Source organism: Schistocerca cancellata, chromosome 4, assembly GCF_023864275.1.
Source record: "Schistocerca cancellata isolate TAMUIC-IGC-003103 chromosome 4, iqSchCanc2.1, whole genome shotgun sequence".
Lineage (NCBI taxonomy): Eukaryota > Metazoa > Arthropoda > Insecta > Orthoptera > Acrididae > Schistocerca > Schistocerca cancellata.
In genome coordinates, this window is record NC_064629.1 from 654015428 (window position 1) to 654035509 (window position 20082).

General features: G+C 36.7%; 1 protein-coding gene across 33 annotated transcripts in view; it reads right to left on the reverse strand.

The window, feature by feature from the left end:
• Nucleotides 1-20082, reverse strand: part of LOC126183349 (twitchin) — a 521808-nt gene that overhangs the window by 323469 nt on the left and 178257 nt on the right. For 21 of the 33 annotated variants that reach the window (XM_049925263.1, XM_049925234.1, XM_049925257.1 and 18 more), the window contains 4 exons: nt 16420-16503; nt 12036-12119; nt 7000-7035; nt 3845-3925 (listed from right to left, as the gene is read on the reverse strand). In XM_049925263.1, coding sequence (XP_049781220.1) covers nt 3845-3925; nt 7000-7035; nt 12036-12119; nt 16420-16503 — 285 coding nt within the window. The remainder of the gene's footprint in view (nt 1-3844; nt 3926-6999; nt 7036-12035; nt 12120-16419; nt 16504-20082) is intronic. The other 12 variants (XM_049925261.1, XM_049925255.1, XM_049925244.1 and 9 more) reach the window with 3 other exon arrangements.

Consider the following 20082-nt stretch of genomic DNA (forward strand, 5'->3'; position numbering starts at 1 on the left):
AATGCCATCAATTCCGTAAGAGCTTTTACTTTTCAGTGAGTTTATTATTTTACTGATTTCAGAGGGAGAGGTTGGTGGAATTACAGTTGTTTCAAACTGCACAGGTATGGCATCTTCTATTAGTAACCTTGCCTCTTCTAGTGAAGATCTAGATCCTATTTTCTCCACAACATTTAAAAAATGATGATTGAAAATATTTTCAATTTCTGATTGTTTGTTAGTGCACTTGTCATTCAGTTTTATGGCACTAAAGTCTTCCTGTGCTCTTGGTTGCCCTGTTTCCCTTTCAATAATATTCCAAATTGCTTTAATTTTATTATCAGAGTTACTGATCTCAGACATGATACACATGCTTCTGGACTTTTTAATAACTTTTCTTAGTACCGCACAATAGTTTTTATAATATTGAACAATTTCGGGGTCAGTATTCCCTCTTGCTGTTAGATACAGATCTCTTTTATGGTTGCAAGATATTCTTATTCCTTTAGTTAGCCAAGGTTTTTTATATGTTTTCTTGGAATTGTGTTTAACTATTTTCTTGGGAAAACAATTTTCAAATACCCTTAAAAATGTATCATGAAATAAGTTATATTTCAAGTTTGCATCGGGTTCCTTATACACTTCATCCCAGTCTAGCTGCTGTAGGCTTTCCCTAAAGTTTGCAATATTTATATTGTTAATTGAACACACTGCTTTGAAAGTCTGATTTGATATACTGCATGGAGCTATGTCATGTACTGTAACTAGCTGTGCACCATGATCTGAAAGACCATTCTCAACAGGATAAGCATTTATGTCCTTAAACTTATCTTGGTCTATAAAAAAGTTATCTATCAATGTACTGCTGTTCTTTGTTATCCGAATAGGAAACTCAATGACAGAGCTCAAATTGAAAGAACTGAGTAATACTACAAGGTCATTCTTCCTATTACACTCTTTCAGGGAATCAACATTGAAATCCCCACAAAGGATAATTTGCTTCCCCCTGTCTGACAGATAGCACAACAAAGCATCCAAGTTTTCTAGAAATAGCTGGAAATTCCCTGAGGGGGACCCATACACTGTTACAATTATGAAAGTGCCATCATTTAGTTTGTTCAGTGGCACATGCTTCAATATGTTGCTCTACACAAAATTTTTTAGTTTCTAAATTTTTTACACTGTGGAAGCTTTTGACATATATGGCAACTCCTCCTCTCATCATATTATCTTTACTTACATGTGCAGCTAATTTGTACCCATTGATGCTAACCTTTTGCATATCAGTGACAATGTGATACTCAGACAGGCATAGCACATCTATTACATTTTCAGTTTCTATATCTTCTAAACAAAGCAGAAGCTCATCAATTTTATTCTTCAATCCCCCAATATTTTGATGAAATATACTAACATTATTTTTCACTTTACTTTTGTGAGTATCTTGAACTTTTTTTAACATCTTTAGTACTTGCCTGGCTGAGTTTCCCACTGGACACTGATCTTACACTAAAAAATAGTTTCCACCATGAGATGTAGTTCCTCCCCCTTCCAATTTCCCAGCCAGTTTACCCTTCCCTTTCTTGTTGAGGTGTAGGCCATATCTAGTATAGTCCCACCTACAGAGTGAATCAACAGGAACCACACCGATGTGTGACCCCGCACCAGATCCAAGTAGCCGTTCCAACTCCAAATTAACTCTCCTGACAGAAGAGCTCAAATGAGGTCGGTCGTGGTGCTCCAGAACCGACACAAACCCAACACTGGTATGACTCAATGTTGATGCAATCTTTGCCAGGTCACACTCTATGCTGTACCCCGGATCTCTGTCAATACTGTTGCCCGGCCCACCCACAATAACCACGGTATCTTCCTTAGTAAAGCCTCTACATAGTGAACCTAAATCCTCTGTAACCTGCCCCAGTCCAGCACTAGGTTTGAAAAAACTTGTGACCTGGTATTCTGACCCTAATTCAACCTGCAGAAGTTGGCCCACACCCCTAGCATGTGAACTACCTAGCAACAAGACTTTCTTTCTCTTTGCAGACTTCCCTACATTCTTATTCAATTTGCTGCTGGAAGCTTGTTGAGCCCTGTCTACATCTACTTCTGTAAGAGGCTCATCAGTTTCTGACTAAGGCAACAGGTCAAACCTATTTTGTACATTAATAACAAAGCTGTCAGAAGAATTTCTTGGCCTGTTCCTAATGCCCGTTGCCACTTACCACCCCTGTGTACCCTTCTCCCCCCTTAACCTGCCCAGTTCTCGCCTAGCCTCATCTAACTCAGCCTGAAGGGCAGCAATTTTCCCCTCCTGTTCCACAATCTTTCTATCTCTACTGCATAGCCTACAGAACCACTGATGAGTCTCGCACATTTTCCCAATTCCCACGCCACTACAATCGCCTCAATGAAAGAAGTTACTACATCCATCACACCAGACCCCAGAGCTAACGATTCTACGGCACGTCAGGCACTTTACACTCATGGTACAAATCGATTTTAGTGACAGAAAGACAATTAAGTTACCGGAAAACAATGAAAATACGTGTACGAAAAATTAGGCCTACTCGCGACTATGTAAACAGTGGTTCAGAAGTTTTTTACTGGAAATTACTTCAGAGATGACGATACTCTACAGATATAAAGGGGCAGCAAACGTATTTAGCACACTAAACTATCAGTAAATGCACTTAAAATTGCGGTACGAAGTTTAATCTGAAAGCTCAAAAGCTCGGCCTGGCCGCGATATGCATAATTCTAGAAAAAAATATTTGTTGGTACTTTCCTGATTTAGAATTGTGTAAGTGCAAATCAAAACAAACAATTAAGTCATTATTCATCATAACATTTCTTCTATAGGTAATGCACAATGATAATACAAACTTCAGACAGTCAGTTCACTAGTAAATCTCCATGTTTTGTGAGGCTTGCAGAAAATTTCTATAGAAGTGTGTACATACTGTCACATCAAATGTAAAAGGACCCTTTTTCCTGTCATCCCACTGACACAGAGTAAGGTGGTGCAGTTGTTAAGGCACTGGACTTATATTGAGGAGCAGTAGGGTTAAAATTCCAATCTAATCATGCGCGTTTTTAATCCATGATTTACCTACATCATCAATATGAATGTTAGTACATTTTCTCTGAAAGGAATATGGCCAGTTCACCTCCATCCTCACTGTCACTGTTTGTGGCCTGCTTCCAATGACATCAGGTATGATGGGACATTCAACCTTAATATACTTTTGAAGACACCAGTCCAACATAAATAATAATTATAACCACGAACTTACATTCACCCTGCAAGCTTCATCCAACATTTACTCCACAGTATTCATTGTCTCACAATTATTCCTCACTATATCAAAGTCATCACTATAAACTCCTAGAAAAATAGTAACAATTTCAAGGCAGCCTTTTGTTCTTTTGCAGAGAAACTACACTGATGTTTATTTTATTTGATTAAGACAAACCATGGAAAACTTCATTTTCGATGTCCAGGTGAAGAATTGACCATGATGTTTCCCAATGTGAGTTCAGTGTTTCAACAACTGTCACCATACCCAGTTGTCCAAGCAGGATAATTTCAACAGACTCTCCATGGTATATTTTACATTTTTTTTATCAAATACGTTATTCTGTTATTGTAAGAACAAGAACTGTATCTGCTTGATAAAAATATCACCACACTCATTCGTACAAGCAGGATAATTTCAACAGACTCTCCATTATACATTTTACATTTGCTTTATGAAATACATTATTCTGTTATGGTAAGAACAAGAACTGCATTTGCTCAGTACAGGTAAATACTACATTTATGTGGTTAAAAGATATTGTTTCTTGTATTTCTTGAACATACCTTGACAGATTCCACTTTCTTTGATTCAGTTATTTTAATGGCTTTATCCTCTTCCAGTTTTGGTTCTTCTTGTTGAATTATCTAGCATGAAAAAACAGTCTTTTCAATATCATTTCATCACAGATTGCTTAGAAGAAAACTTCAGAGAGTATGTGATTATATGTTTAGTTAAAACTTTACTGAGGAAACTCTAAGCTTAAAACTGGTATGTTGGTTGTATAAATGGATTTGAGAAATTAACTGACAATTCCTGCAAAGTAACTCACATTTTTTCATCAGTCACATATCAGTACTATTCAATAAATGTCATTTTCAAAGTTTTCAGGGCACATCAATGCAAAATTCATATACTTAGGTCTAACTTACCATTCAATACCAAAACGTCATGTTACAGTACATACAGTACTATTAACAACAAGAAAAGGAATTAAATAATTTTTTATCTTACTGCTTCCATAGTCCTGAAAGAATTAGAATGTCAAACAGTAGATGTCTTATTACAAATAATAAAAACTTTTTATTCTCTTATTATTTTATACCCAATCACCTGTGTTGTTCCTTCTGCTGACCAACAGAAGAAGTTGTAAGTTTATGTCCATCCTTAGCACTGACTCTTATCCAGAAAATCTCAAATGTAATTTCAATTTCTATCTTATGTGATTTGAGTTCTTATCTACTGTGACAAATACACCAGCTTCACTTATGATTAGACTCTCCTCTCAATATACACTTCAATTTTCCCCAAAAATCCTACTGCTATCAATTTTGGATTTGACCAAGGTTTATGCATTTGCTATCATTGGAGTGTCACAGCTTTTTCGGGGAGCTTCAAACTCTGACACTTTACTCTGAATGTTTCAACAGTTAGTCATGGGGATTTTAATACTCTTTTCTGGGACAGTGATTTCTTTGGATTTTACACTGACACTTCTGGGTCCACTACAGGTGTCGTTATCTGGGTAGCAGTGTCTGATTTACAGGGCACACCTGACCCATTTATGGAGACTCAACAGTTCTCAACCCTATGACACAAGACCAGAAAGTCACAGCCTAACTTGTCACAAAACCTTTGAAGTCTCTTGTTTAATCCTTTCACTGTGCTCAGAGCAACGGCGCAGGGGGATGTGAGGGGGGGGGGGGGGGGGGATGGGGGGTTGCTTGATTAGTTTTCAGAACAAGGCTACAAACTGTGAGCTTCACTGAAACTCTTAGTGCAAGGCTGGTCTTCTCAACTGAATCTGCCAATAGCTGGAATGATCCAAATATGAGCTTGGAGCCCAGATAGGAGGAATTGTTTGTTCCAATGGGCACCACAATATGCTGTTTTTGCACCCTGTTCCCTCAATGGCTGCCGGATTAGCTTCTTCAACATGCTGAATTAGATCCTCAGGTATACACACTGAGTGCACCTATTGTTCCTTCCCAACACCCCCACTGCCATTTCCCTGAATCCTTCCCTTTCGTTTCTGCCTCCTCTTAATACTGATCACAGTAGGTTACCCAACAGGTGAAGTGAATCTCACTGGCTCAGTTTTGGTTTCAGTGGAAGATGTTACCTCTAACTTGTTGGTTAGACAAATTGATGTAACACCTGAGTTCCCCCCTAGTCTCTGTCTTCTCTATACAGGGCACTTAATGCTATCACTAAATTACCATTCACAGTTAAATGAATGAGTAGTAATAGATTTTGTACTTCCTGTAGAGGAGACAAGATCCACGGGAGAGGATAGTGCTTGAGGTATCTTTCATATCTCCTATATGTGACTCTCGGGAGCTCTCCCAACACACTCATTTGCAGCACTTTCCAAGTTGCTCATACCAGTTCGAGAAAATCTTTCACAGTGCGGCTGCAATGTCGCTGGTTCAAAGTTTCACAGAACAGTAGACAATTGAAGCAATTACTATATAAAATGAGGTTTCTATTAAGACAATGGAAAAAAAACTGGGATAAAAGTTATTAATTTCCTGAAACTTTTTTGAGGTTATATTCACTAACAAATGAGAAAATAGCATTAATTTATAATAAACGTAAACTCAAAACTGGCGAATAGCAAGGCCAATTATCCCGTGTAACACAATAAAAAAAGACCCATTGGGGTATCAGTATCTATTGATCACCATCTCAACTTCTCAGGTGGTGATTTACATATACCTTGAAGTATCAACAGCTGTGGAAGCAAAATGTGGAACACACATAAAATTGTTTCTTTTTGGGTTATCAGCCAAGTGAATGCATAGTCTGGAAAAAAAGAAAGATTGATAAGGCACTGGTGGCTGGAAAATACCACGGGGTTGTAAAGCTACCTAACAGGAAAGCATTTTCTTTCTCTGCTCACAATAGGGCCTTTCCTCACAATGTATGATATTTACATCTTAAGTTTATCTGTTGAGTGTAGGTGAGTATAATGTTCTATAAATAGCACAGTGTTATATATGTGAAGTAAGATGAGAGACAAGAGAGGGTGAAACCTAGTCCCAGCAAATGGCCTACTCCTCTTCAATAGCACCAAAGGGACCACAGATCTCAACATCACCATCTGACAGGCAGATCAACATCTACAATGTCACATGCCCTCACTCCATGACAAAGGTACAGAGAAATCTGGAATTTAATCCAGGACCTTGGTGGAAAGTCTGCTGATTAGGACCATTATGCCACCACCTCTAATCCCTTTGTGAACCAAATACTGGTGTCAAACTCCCTTTCACCAGCAGGATGCAAACTGGCTACTTCCAAGCTGAATGCAGCCTCACATGCATGCATTAGGATCTTGGCTATGAAGCACAGTATTTTCTTGAAGCAATATTTCAATGAATTTTCAAGTCATCATCTTCATTTGAATTGAAGATGACTAGGAGGAATCTAGCTGAAATATTGTTTCAAGATGACACTGCTCTGAGATATTTTTGTTATCGGAGATTACACAACTTACCCATATTATGTATTATACAACATTATGTACTGTACATCATTATTTGATGTAAGTTATAATGTGTTGTTCACCACATAATATGAACATATTCTGTAGGTTGCAAGCACAATTACTTGTCTTACATTATGAGTAGATAGTTTACAATATGTAATTTAAAGGACCAAAAATTAACAAATCTTTCATTAGAAAAATAATCTATTACAGATTTATATTTTTGCTTACCTTCTTCAATTCAGGCTTTTTCTCTGGTTCCTTTTTCTGAAATATGAAACAGATAATTAGAAACCTCATATTATCTTGTCTACCATATTTTTGTGGTGATGAGTAAAACGCTTCAATAAAGTTATTTATAGGAGAATATTCTCAAAATCTAAACAATGTGTGGTGACTGACAAGAGAAGCACACTGAAGAGAGGTACTATCACTCTTACTCTGCATCCTACACCAAAATGTCTTTGCTGGTTTTAATTTTATGTGTAATTAGGCATTGACTGGACTGGATGCCAACCTGTATTAACTCATACTGCATTACAAATGTAATAGCTTTCATCATCACTCCAAAAACTTTATTTTTCATATGGTTATGGCGTTATCTTTATTAGATAGTAAAAAATCACCCATGAAAATAATGGATTTCAACACTAGCATTCAAAATGGCCAGCATTTAGTCAAGGAACTCTCCAAACACATGTTGTTTAACCCGTAAGTTTCTCTAGGGATTGAGTTATTGTAGCCCTATGAAAGATGGGTGTCTTCAGATCATTTCTTAAAATACTTTTTAATTCAAGTTTCTCAAGACAGCATTACTGCAGTTAGCATTTGTATATACATAAGTAAATATAAATACAAACTGCCATGTATAGAAAATCAAGCATTTTCAGTTAAAATAAAATTTAAAAATTTCTGAAATTACCTAGCAATTGCGTATCTTAATCCCCACAAGAAATGTATGTGCTCATCTACACATAATTGTAAAGGCTCTTCATCACAGAGCAGTAAGTGTCAAACCTAGCAGTGAAATGAGTTCATTTGTTTGTTTCACAACTTAGGAAGGATGACTTCGTAATCATATGAATAACTGGCATTTGCTAGGATGATGAAAACTGAGCTGCTGCAGAAACAACCTTCAATAAAGTTGAGACAAATTGAAAAAATTACCCAAGGGCATCACAATCAATACATAATATTCACGGTATTAGGGTTGTGTAGCAAATGAAATTCTCTTCCATAAATTCATGATAACATGCCACTGTGAAACAACTGATTGATGATTTTATTCATAACTGTTATTTTTTCAGCAACTGTGTCATATATTTGTTTTCAGAATAAAATTCAGTTATCTGCCGCACAACTGGAATATTTATTCAAAATAATCTTATTTTCTGTCTGGTGATCACTGTTTTTATTTCAAACTAGCTGGTTTCTGACAATGTCACCTATCTGCAGTCATATCTCAGAGTTAAAGAGTAATCTGTCTTAACACAACTATCACTTCATTGTCATATACATGGTAGTGCCTGAAACCAGTCATTTTGAAATAAAAATAGTGATTGACAGGCAGAAAAGAAGTCTATTTTGTATAAATAAGGATCATGAATAATTCCCTGTCACAAATATGTCCACTTTGATGGAATATTTATTTCACTTAACTGGTTTCAACAAATAAATCTGTTATCTTCATAAGTTTGATGTTGGCTTCATAGACATCAATAACTTCATCAATGAAGGCTAGTGCCATGACATGTCACAAAATTTACTAATTGTATATGATAATTATAACCACAGACTGATAACTTAAGAGTGAATTAATTTGTACATAAGCATGATTCATTAACTCTAAGTTATCACTCTGTAGTTACCATTACTACATACACCATGTACATTCTGCAATATGTCGTGGCATTATGTTTCACTGATGAAGATGGTGACATCTGTTAAGCCAATATAAAAATAACTGACTGTATAAATCACACACCCATATAATTACAAAAATGTAATTATGACAGAATTCAATATTTCAGTGAGTGAGGAAGTGAATTGTTGAGAAATTATAATAATTAGACATGGAGAACATTATTTTGAGACCTGTACCAGGGTAAAAGAAAAAAAAAAAAAAGAAAAAAAAAGATCGCTATAATTCAGTTCACAGTAAAGTTAGTTTATGAGGAGAACATAATTAGCTTCAACCTAGAAAGAGAAGAAGGGATGAGAGTAGATGAGGTGTCCTAGGTTTATACTGAAGATGGATAATGGTACTCTAGAATGAACTGACAAACAGGGCATATGAAATAGAACAACAACCGAGCGAGGTGGCGCAGTGGTTAGACACTGGACTCGCATTCGGGAGGACGACGGTTCAATCCCACGTCCGGCCATCCTGATTTAGGTTTTCCGTGATTTCCCTAAATCACTCCAGGCAAATGCCAGGATGGTTCCTCTGAAAGGGCACGGCCGACTTCCTTCCCCATCCTTCCCTAATTCGATGAGACCGATGACCACGCTGTCTGGTCTCCTTCCCCAAACAACCAACCAACAATAGAACAACAGAAATTTTTAGCTTTGAAATTTGCCCAAAAGATAATGGAGCAATTATTGAAAGTGTCAACACACATGCTCTTTCATAATCATAGAGATATGATAGTATTATGACAAAACAACTGTCAAAATACAGTTCCTTGGACTAGTGAGAAAAAAGGGTTTATTCGAAACCTGAAGTATGTTTCAACTTTGCTCATTGCAGTCAATTCAGTACATACACCATTGTCTCCAAAGAGTGCAGTTTACTGTTGTAATTGATGAGGCTTTGTCAGTTTTTCTGCTGTCACTTCTTAAATATTGCTCTCTGACTGAAATTCACTTCTACATTCTCTGTACAATCAGAGCTGAGAGCTATGTTCTCAAAATAGGAAACAAAACTGGATCACCATAATTTCCAGCTAATAAATAAATATGTTAAAAAGTTGTGAATGTGAGAGGGAACAGGATTTGTTTGATTTATGAACAAATATAAAGCAGTAACCTGCAAAATGACTCCAGTATTTTAGAATTTGTTTCGTATTCTGTAATGAAACACTTACAAGGATAATACCAAGAGAGAGAAAGTCTGAACAGCACTTACATCCATGACGTGCAACTCCCAAAGGGATTGGTCACTTCTCCTCCATGAAAAAGAAAAGTATAGTACTGAGACCTACAAGTATGATTTTCTATTGTATTTCTACCAGCTTTTCTGTCTCTTTGTAATGGTAACAATTTTCTGTTATGATTGTATCTCTAGTGCATAATAAATGACTACAAGAGCTAATAAATATCAAGTAAAACACTAAAGGAAGGGGACCAATGACCGCAGCAGTTTGGTCCCTTTAATCCCCCAAACCAACCAACCCACTAAAGGAAGTGAGAACAAAATCTAGAAATGACTTCAGAGGGGCAGAGGGGAGGGGGGGAGGGAGATGGGGATGGATATGTGAGTGAGTGATTCATCAATGTCACATGAAAAGTTGTGGACAAATGAATACTAAAGATAAAGTATGTACCAAACTGCTGTTTATGAATGCAACTACACAACTGCAAAGACAAATCCAAATATGTGCAGCTTCTAATGGCAGATTGAAAAGAAGCAATATAAAACACTACTATTATAATTCCAGTAATCATTAAAGTTTCATCATTTCTTGAAAATTTTCATTTGGCAAGATGTTGTTTTAACACACCAAATCAAAACAAAGACACACCAAATGAAAATAAAGACAAAGGAAGTTTTTGCAAAACCATATAATACATTTATAAGACATGAAATAACAGTATCTATAAGATAACATTCCCTCTGCACAATTCTCATGCTCACATCTTGGGCTAAAGATGTAACTTAGAAGCATCAGTACAATGAACTTTCTCCATCCAGAAAGTTGACATTATGGTAGACAAAGTTATGTTTACTGCAATACCAACAGATAGGAGGTATTATTTTGCAGGTTTTGTCAAAAACACTGAAGCATTATGAACATAACAGTCAGTGTATTTCTTAAACATGAGTGACATCATGCACTGTCTTTATATCACTGAGTTGTGTTATTAGAACAAAATCAGAAGTCTCACTACACCTAGTGGAGCTGAATCCAGGTTTTGACATTATAAATGCACACAAACAGATTGTTAATGTGAGTCAATGTAAGATATATACACGGTGAAGCACCTAAACTGTATACCTGAAATAGCTTATGGCTCATTCAAGACATTTATAATCTCTTTTTATCTAGACAAGTAGTCACCAGGGACACACAAAACAAAAGTTAACACGTTATCAAATGTCATTAAAACTGAGGTACAGGCACTCACTTTTTTTAAGAAAACAATATAACTCTGCTTTTTTCCACCAGAAGGAAGATCTATATGAAACAAATACAATTATGATTTTTTGCAAGTCTGACAATAAATTATAGACTAAGAATTCAGCAAATACAGGGATTTCTGTGCTGTTGTTATGACAGTGTTTATGGTAGTTCAGAAGTTTACTCGACTCTCCACAAAACTGGTGCTGCTGAAGCCTCAATGGAAACTAGCATCATGAATGCAAGAGATACTTGATCAGGCTACAAAACAGGCCAATTGGCTTTCAGGGATATAACATTTTCTTTGATACAAAAAAATGTTTAAACTTTTGTAAACTCTGTTCAAGCATAACTTTCTGCCTCAACTCTGCGGTGCAAGTTTCCCTGAAGGGTGGTTTAAACTTCTAAGTGGCTACTCAAATGGCTGCAACAACAGCATAGAAATCCCCATATTCAATGTATTTTTAATTTGTTGTTTTCAGTGAACCCTACAAAAGAGTCATATTACTTAACTTAATGTGGTACAAAAAGTACCATAGTGAGATAAAAAAAAGTTAATGGCATTATCTTCATGACTAGTGACACAGCAAAATTTCATTGATTTTGTTTCATAAACCTCTGGTGACTATTCATCTATGCAAAAAGAGGTTATAAATATTGTCAATAATTTGAAAGTTGTTTAAAGTGAAAAAGATATCACTACTCTCTGTAAACCATTTGTTAAAGAAATTCTGCATATCATTCATTACCAGCTATTTAGTTTTCATGACCAAAATCCTTTCACATTATATATAGTTTGTGTAATGATTAAGCAGTGTGAACAGTGACAGAAATAGTGGAAGAATTTAGTCTTTGTTCTGCAGTATTACTGTTAGAAAGTTACCCAGAAGTTGTACCGTTGTAAGTGTGAATGCTGTTTACAATTACCTTCTCTGGCTCCACTTTCTTAATGGGCTCAACCTTCTTTTCTGCTGGCTTCTCCTCCTTTTTCTCAACTTTTTCTTCCACCTTCTATAGAGAATAATGTGTTACAGAGTTAAGTGACAAGCTGTGGTGATCATTATCGTAATACTTATTTCTGAAATGTTTCAAATCCACAAGATTCTATGGAACAAAACATGTTTTAAATCTAATCTAATTAGCAGAACCAGTAGTAGTTTTGGGGCAGTTAACAATGATATTCTCCTACTATGCCGTTACCAAACAGAATGTAACAAATATCAATGGAATGTTTTATACTGTTTCTGAATAGCTGGTTTCATTCAGATAACATACTCTGGAAATATACACTCTAGGTGTGAATTGGTTAAACACATGGCAATATGCCAAATAATGCTCCTTCCCCAAAGAATATCTATAGCAGTTTAAAAAATTATGTAGTTACTGCATAGATGATAATGATTGTCACTGATAACTAGCAATGCCAATTACTTCTGTGACACAGAAGAAAAATTTTGAGAAGCAGTAGTATGCAAAGGATTGTGTAATCTTCCACATAGTCATTTTCTGCAAGCGTTTTTGTATCTACTAAGACACTGAAGTAACTACAGTTTTTAAGACATGTTGTTTAAGTTGTCAATGTCGATGTTTGCAGTCTATTTTGTTCTTCTCATTATTAAATGCTGTCAATAACAAATTCTTGAATTTATATTTACTACATATCATATTAAAGAAACAGTAAAATTTTCATTTAGTAAAATCTCATACACTGGTGTTCAAAATTAAGGATGAGAGTAGCCTTCAAAAGTTACTGCCAAGTAACATAGCTCAATAAAATTTGGACAATACATAAACAGACCTGCCATTATAGTACATAAGGTAACTGAAAGGAACACACAATGAGACAAACAGAAATGGGACTTTTATTCAAAGACAATAATAACAATGAAGTCACCACAATTCATGACGGTACCCTGGACATTACAAAAGGTGGTTCTCAGTAAGGCATGTAATCACCATGGACAGCAATGTATACTCTACAGTGTGCTCCCACATTGGCCACAATGTTGGTAAGGAGTTCTTGTGGTACTTGGTTCCATTCCTACACCAGTGAGGTTGACAACTGCTGGATGGTCCTTGATACATGTGGACATGTTATAATATGTCTTCCCAATGCATCCCATGTGTTCAGTAGGATTTAAGTCAGTGGAACTGTGTCATAATAATGCACACATGCATTGCCATCGATAAAAATGAGGTTAGACATGCATGGGGAAGGAGTACAGTGTCATAATAATGCTGATCTGTGAGTGTGCCATGTTCAAAGAACAGGAGGTCAGTATGAGCATGCAACATTATGTCACACAACACCTAACACATGGACCACCAAAACAATCATGTTTGACAACATTCCTGGGTGCATTACGTGTTCCCACCTCTTGCCATATGAGGGTAGGTCCAGCATTCTCGAACATAATCATTTTGGTTGTGCAGTTATTATGGGAGTGGAAGCATAATGTTGTATGGCTATACTGACCTCCAGGTACCTGAACATGGTACACTCACTGGTCAACATTATTGTGAGTCTGTACTTCTTCACCATGTTTATCTTTTCAGGGATGCATTCGGTCCTGAGTTCATTTTTATGGATGACAATGCATAACAGCATTGAACAGCACATGTGGAGGAGCTCTTGGTAGAAGAGGATATTTGATGAATAGACCTGGCCTGCCCATTCCCCCAATTTAAATCCATTTGAGGACATGTGGGATACATTGGTGACACACTTTGTGACACATCTACATGCAGCAATGACCACCCAGCAGTAGTCAAACTTGCTGGTGGAGGAATGGAATGCCCTCCCACTAGAACTCCTAATCAACATTGGGGCCAGCATGGGAGCATGCTGCAAAGCATGTGCCCATGGTGATCACACACCCTGTTAAGACCCATGTCCCGCCGTCTGTAATGTCCAGGGTAACACCATGAATCACAGTGATTTCAGTGTTATTATTGCCTCTGAATGAAAGTGTCTTTTCTCTTTGCCTAATTACAAGTGTCATTTCTCTTTGCCTAATTGCACATTTCTTGCAGTTACCGTCTGTACTAAACTGTAGCAGTTCTTTCTCTGGACTGTCCAGCTTTCAGTGAACTATCTAACTTGATACTGACACAACATGCAAAAATTACTTTCATCCTTAAGCTTTGCACACCAGTGTATAATGAGAAAGTCAAAACACATATCTGTGTTTCATAATAAATTCCAAACAGCTTTCGTGAAGGTGACACAGCTTTGTACCCTGTAAATGATTATAGAAATTCCTGGCTATTATACCGGGTGATCAAAAAGTCAGTATAAATTTGAAAACTGAAAAAAACGCAGAATAATGTAGATAGAGAGGTACAAATTGACACACATGCTTGGAATGACATGAGGTTTTATTAGAACCAAAACAATACAAAGTTCAAAAAATGCCAGACAGATGGCGCTTCATTTGATCAGAATAGCAATAATTAGCATAACAACGTAAGACAAAGCAAAGATGATGTTCTTCACAGTAAATGCTCAATATTTCCACCATCATTCTTCAACAATAGCTGTAGTCGAGGAATAATGTTGTGAACAGCACTGTAAAGCATGTCCGGAGGTATGGTGAGGCATTGGCGTCAGATGTTGTCTTTCAGCATCCCTAGATATGTTGGTCGATCACGATACACTTGCGACTTCAGGTAACCCCAAAGCCAATAATCGCATGGACTGAGGTCTGGGGACCTGGGAGGCCAAGCACGAAGAAAGTGGCAGCTGAGCACACGATCATCACCAAACGACGCGCGCAAGAGATCTTTCACACATCTAGCTTTTTTTGTTCTAATAAAACCCCATGTCATTCCAAGCATGTGAGTCAATTTTTACCTCTCTATCTACTCTATCTACATTATTCTGTGGTTTATTAAGTTTTCAAATTTGTACTGACTTTTTGATCACCTGGTATTTTACAAAATTTATTCCTGCTACACTCTGAAAGTAGCTGTAATCAGTTGCTATATTACTATTTTAAATGAACCTACGTAGGACCTATTTTCAGAACACATTCTATTGTTGTGCAGTGCTTTGTGTTTAGACAGTTCAGAATATGATGATATGTGAATAGAATCTTCAGTGATATGGCAAAAAAGAAACACTGGGACGTGGGCATCAAATATTGTTTCTTTTCATATTAAAACACACACACATACACACATTTTTGCATTTGATGTCCATGTGCCAATGTTCTACCATGTCACTGAAGATTGTATTCACACTTTGTGTGTGTGTGTGTGTGTGTGTGTGTGTGTGTGTGTGTGTGTGTGTGTGTGTGTGTAAACAAATGACAAGCAATGTGTAAGTTGGCACAAAAAGATGAAATACATATTTTCTAGCAAAGTAATTACAGGTCAGGCACATACCTATGTCATTAAAAAGTACATTTGCACATTGTTAACAGAAGTATTGTTCAAGGAATTACTACATGCAAAAAGACAACTTTTTCTGCTTATTGTTCAGTGCAAATACAATATGTATATTGTCAAGACACCTACTTTCTAGTATAGTATGAACTGCAGTTAAAACAAAAATCATGTATATTAATACCATCACGCTAACAGCAAACTTACCAAACAATTTTAGTATATGCTCTCAGGCTTTAGTATTTTGTTAAGAAATACCTGTATGGTTAGTTTCTACGCTTAGCATTTCACAATAGAATATCAATGTGTTAGTATGCTATACAGATATAATATAAATTGCTTAAGAGGCACTTCTCCATGTAATAGTTTTTCTACCAGCACTCATCAATTACCTATGAAGTGGCTAAGTGTGGCTATGAAACGAAGTTGATTTTTTCCCATTTTATCTACAGAAAATATGAAAATACTGATAGCAGTTTTCATCAGTGCCTGAGAGAACATTGTCACAATTGCATATTAAACATTTTTATCTGCTTGGTCTTAGATCTTTAGCCTCATTATCAAATTCATAAGCCCGAAAAGACATGAACACAAAATGAAACTGATCTCTCCTTTCTCTGCTAAATCATATGGTACAAAAATGGCCTACCATAAAATAAAATGTTACAGAAGATCCCAAACAGACACTATGTTAGTCATATGGTACCATAAAACAGAAAAATGTGAAGTGAGTGTGGAAGCCAGTTACCTTTTGGATTATTTTTAAAAATAGATTTATTGGTAGCGAAGAGAGAAAGAGCAACTTGAAGAATTATAATTTATTTTGTGTGTAAAACATTACACTCCAGAAGTTAAATGTTGCTGCAAAACAGTGCACTTTTTCATGGAAATCAAGTGAAGGGAAGGAGATAAGTTTTACATTTACCTTTACAGTTTCCACTTTCTTAGGCTCAGGCTTCTTTTGTGTTGGTTTCTCTTCCTCTTTTTTCTCAACTTTTTTCTCCTCTTTCTAAAGACAATAATGAATTTGAATTACAGTGCAGAAAGTGGGTAACACTGGTTCAGTAATGATACTGTGCAATAATTTTGGTTTCAAGGTTAAGCAGAGTTGTTAAAGGAGAATCCCCCATACCCAACGAAAACGTTACCTAGGTAATACATTTATTATGTCGAATGGGCATCACTGTTAAAATAATATCACTGCAGAAACAGGTAACGAAATTCTGTTTACAGCAACTTTCATTCATTTGTTGCAATATTAAATACGATAGGAGCCTGAAAATCTACCAGAGTGTTACAGTGACGTATATAAAATGCATCATGACAGAACAGCATTCCATTACACCAGAAGGATTATTTAGTATCCAAATGGCATAAGTTCTAAGACATTAGCATGCATGATACTGCCACACTCTGTTGTTGAAATCTGTCTCACAAAAATATACTTATATTCATGGGAGGTGATTGTTTATCTTTGTAATCTTGATAAGTTTGAAAAGATAAGGTGATATAAAAATATCACAGCCTGTGACAAAGAGTGATGTGCTGAAATTAAATGTCGTGTGACGAGGGCCTCCCGTCTGAGGTTGACAGGAGTATAATTCCAGTTTTGCCATTTGGTGCCTCATAATTTTATTATTATCATTTCAAAATAATACTACCAGCAAACGTTTTCATTAGTTTTTATCATTTGTCATAACAATCATTCTGTTATTATCAGTATTCAATTTATATTACACATAGTATACATATTGATAACTTTTGCAAATATAATCAATACACATGTGACTTTTTCCTATTAAAATCACCAATATTCACTTCTTTAAGGGTACCAGAATCTTCCTGACTAGTTTAGGTTAATGATATGGAACTGCAAATTCAGTTACGATCCCAATATGATTAAAAACCACAATGTAACAGAATATCCTACAACGGGAGCTGCCAGAATATAGTCCTCGTATATGAAAGACAAATCTGTAAATTTGAGGGTCTGCCAGAGGGCCTTATCCCAGATGTGGAGGTGGCCTTGCCTGTGGCTACCAAGTGTGCAGAGTGCAGTCATCTGCATGTTGTGATTCAGGTCGACACCAATGAAGCCTGTCACATGGGTTCTGAGGCAATCCTCAGTTCATACAGGCAGCTGGTGGAGGTGGTGAAGACTGCTGGCCTCAGGCGTCACATCCAAGCTGAGCTTGCAATTTGCTGAATCATTCCCAGAGTTGATCACAGTCCTTTGGTTTGGAGCTGAATGGAGGGTCTCAACCACAAGCTTCGTTGACTCTGTGACAGTCTTGGCTGAAGATTTCTAGGCCTGTGTTACTGTGTGGGGATTTGTAGGGCTCCCTTTGATAGGTCAGGGGTGCACTATCCAAAGGAAGCAGCTACTCAGGTAGCAGATTCCTTCTGTAGTGCACATGAGGGTTTTTAGGCTAAACAGTCATTTGATGTGCTCTGATGAACACTTGCCAGTTGATATGCAGCAAGGTAAGTCAAATGGCATTCAGAACAAATACATTTCAACTGTCACAATTTTATCAGTAAACTGTCGAAGTACTCATAATAAAGTACCCAATTTACTCACCTCCAGGAAAGTTCTCCACTCAAATTATTCTTGGGACTGAAAACTGACTGAAACCTAATGTGGAAAGCTCTGAGATATTTAGTGAGTGATTGGAACACATATTGGAGAGACAGGTTAGAGGCCATAGGATGGGGACTGTTCATTGCAGTTGAAAAAAAATTGTCTCTATTGAAGACGAAATTGAGTGTAACAGCAAAGTTATATGGTTACATATAACAGCCGTAGGTGAAACCACACTAATTGTTGGATGTTTTTACTGGCCACCCAATTGCTGAGTTTAGACTAGAATGTCTATGGATTCATTGTAGTGGATACTGAGAGACAGTCATGCAAAACACTTTTCAACATGTTTTTTGAAAATTGTCTTGAGCAGCTAGCTCGGCAGCTGACACGCAATGGAAATATCTTACTCCTTGTAGCTACAAATAGGCCAGACCTTGTCGACGATGTCAGTATAGAAATGGGGAAATGGGGATTAGCAGTCATGATGTCATCATAGCAATTATGATTACAAAAATTAATAAATCAGTTAAAAAGGCTAGGAGACTGTTTCTGCTAGATAGAGCAAATACACAGTTATTAATATCTCACTTAGACAATAAATTGGGATCACTAGTTCCAGTAAGATGGATGTAGAGGAATTATGGGAAAAGTTGAAGTAGATTGTAAATCATGGTCTGGAGAGTTACGTGTTTAGTAAGTGGATAAAGGATGGAAAAGACCCACCATGATTTAATAACGAAATTCAATGGGTGCTGTGGAGGCTGTTGCACTCTTAGTTCAAAAGGAAATGCATAAATGGCAAGTGAAGGTTAATAGAGATTTGTGTGACTCTGAAAAGATCTAAGCAAGAAGCATACAACAAATACCACCATCACAACTTGGCAAAAGATCTGGCAAAGAACCCAAGAAGATTCTGGTCATTCGTAAAATCGATAAGCAGATCTAAGGCTTATATTCAGTCCCTTGTCAGCCAATCTGATGTGGCAGTTGAACACAGCAAAAAAAAGTGGAAGTTTTGAATTTCATGTTCAAGAAATGGTTCGCACAGGAGAATCATACAAACACAAACATATCATCATTTGACCATAGGACAGACTCCCATATGGATGACACAGTAAAAAGCATACCTGGCGTAGAGAAACAACTGAAACATTTGAAAGCAAATAAATCAACAGCTTCAGATGGAATACTAGTTCGATTTTACAAAGAGTACTCTACGGCATTAGTCCCTTACCTAACTTGCATTTATCATGAATCTCTCACCCAGCACAAGGTTCCAAGTGACTCAAAAAAAGTGCAGGTGGCCCCAGTATATAAGAAAGGTAAAAGAATGGCCCTAATAAATTACAGACCAATATCTCTAACTTCTGTTTGCTGCAGAATCCTCGAACATCTTCTCAGTTTGAATATAATAAACTTTCTGGAGGTTAATAAATTTATGTACATGAATCAGCATGATTTTAGAAAGCATCACTTGTGCAAAATTCAGCTTGCCATTTTCTCATGATATACTGAGAACTATGGATGAGGGGCAACAGGTAGATTCCATATTTCTAGATTTCTGGAAAGCATTTGACATGGTGCCCCATTGCAAGCTGTTAATGAAGAAAGGAGCATATGGAATAAGTTCACAGATATGTGAGTGGTTCAAAGACTTCTTAAATAATAGAACCCATTAAGTTGTCCTAGACGGTAAGTGTTCATCAGAGACAAGGGTATCGTCAGGAGTGCACCAGGGCAGTGTGATAGGACCACTGTTGTTCTCTATATACATAAATGATTTGGCTGACAGAATGGGCAGCAATCAGTGGTTGTTTGCTGATAATGTCATGGTTTATGATAAGGTGTCAACGTTGAGTGACTGAAGGAAGATACAAGATGACTTAGACAAAATTTCCAGTTGGTGTGATAATGGCAGCTAGCCCTAAATGTGGAAAAATGTAAGTTAATGCAGATGAGTAGGAAGATAAAACCTGTAACTTTCAGATACGGTATTACTTGTGT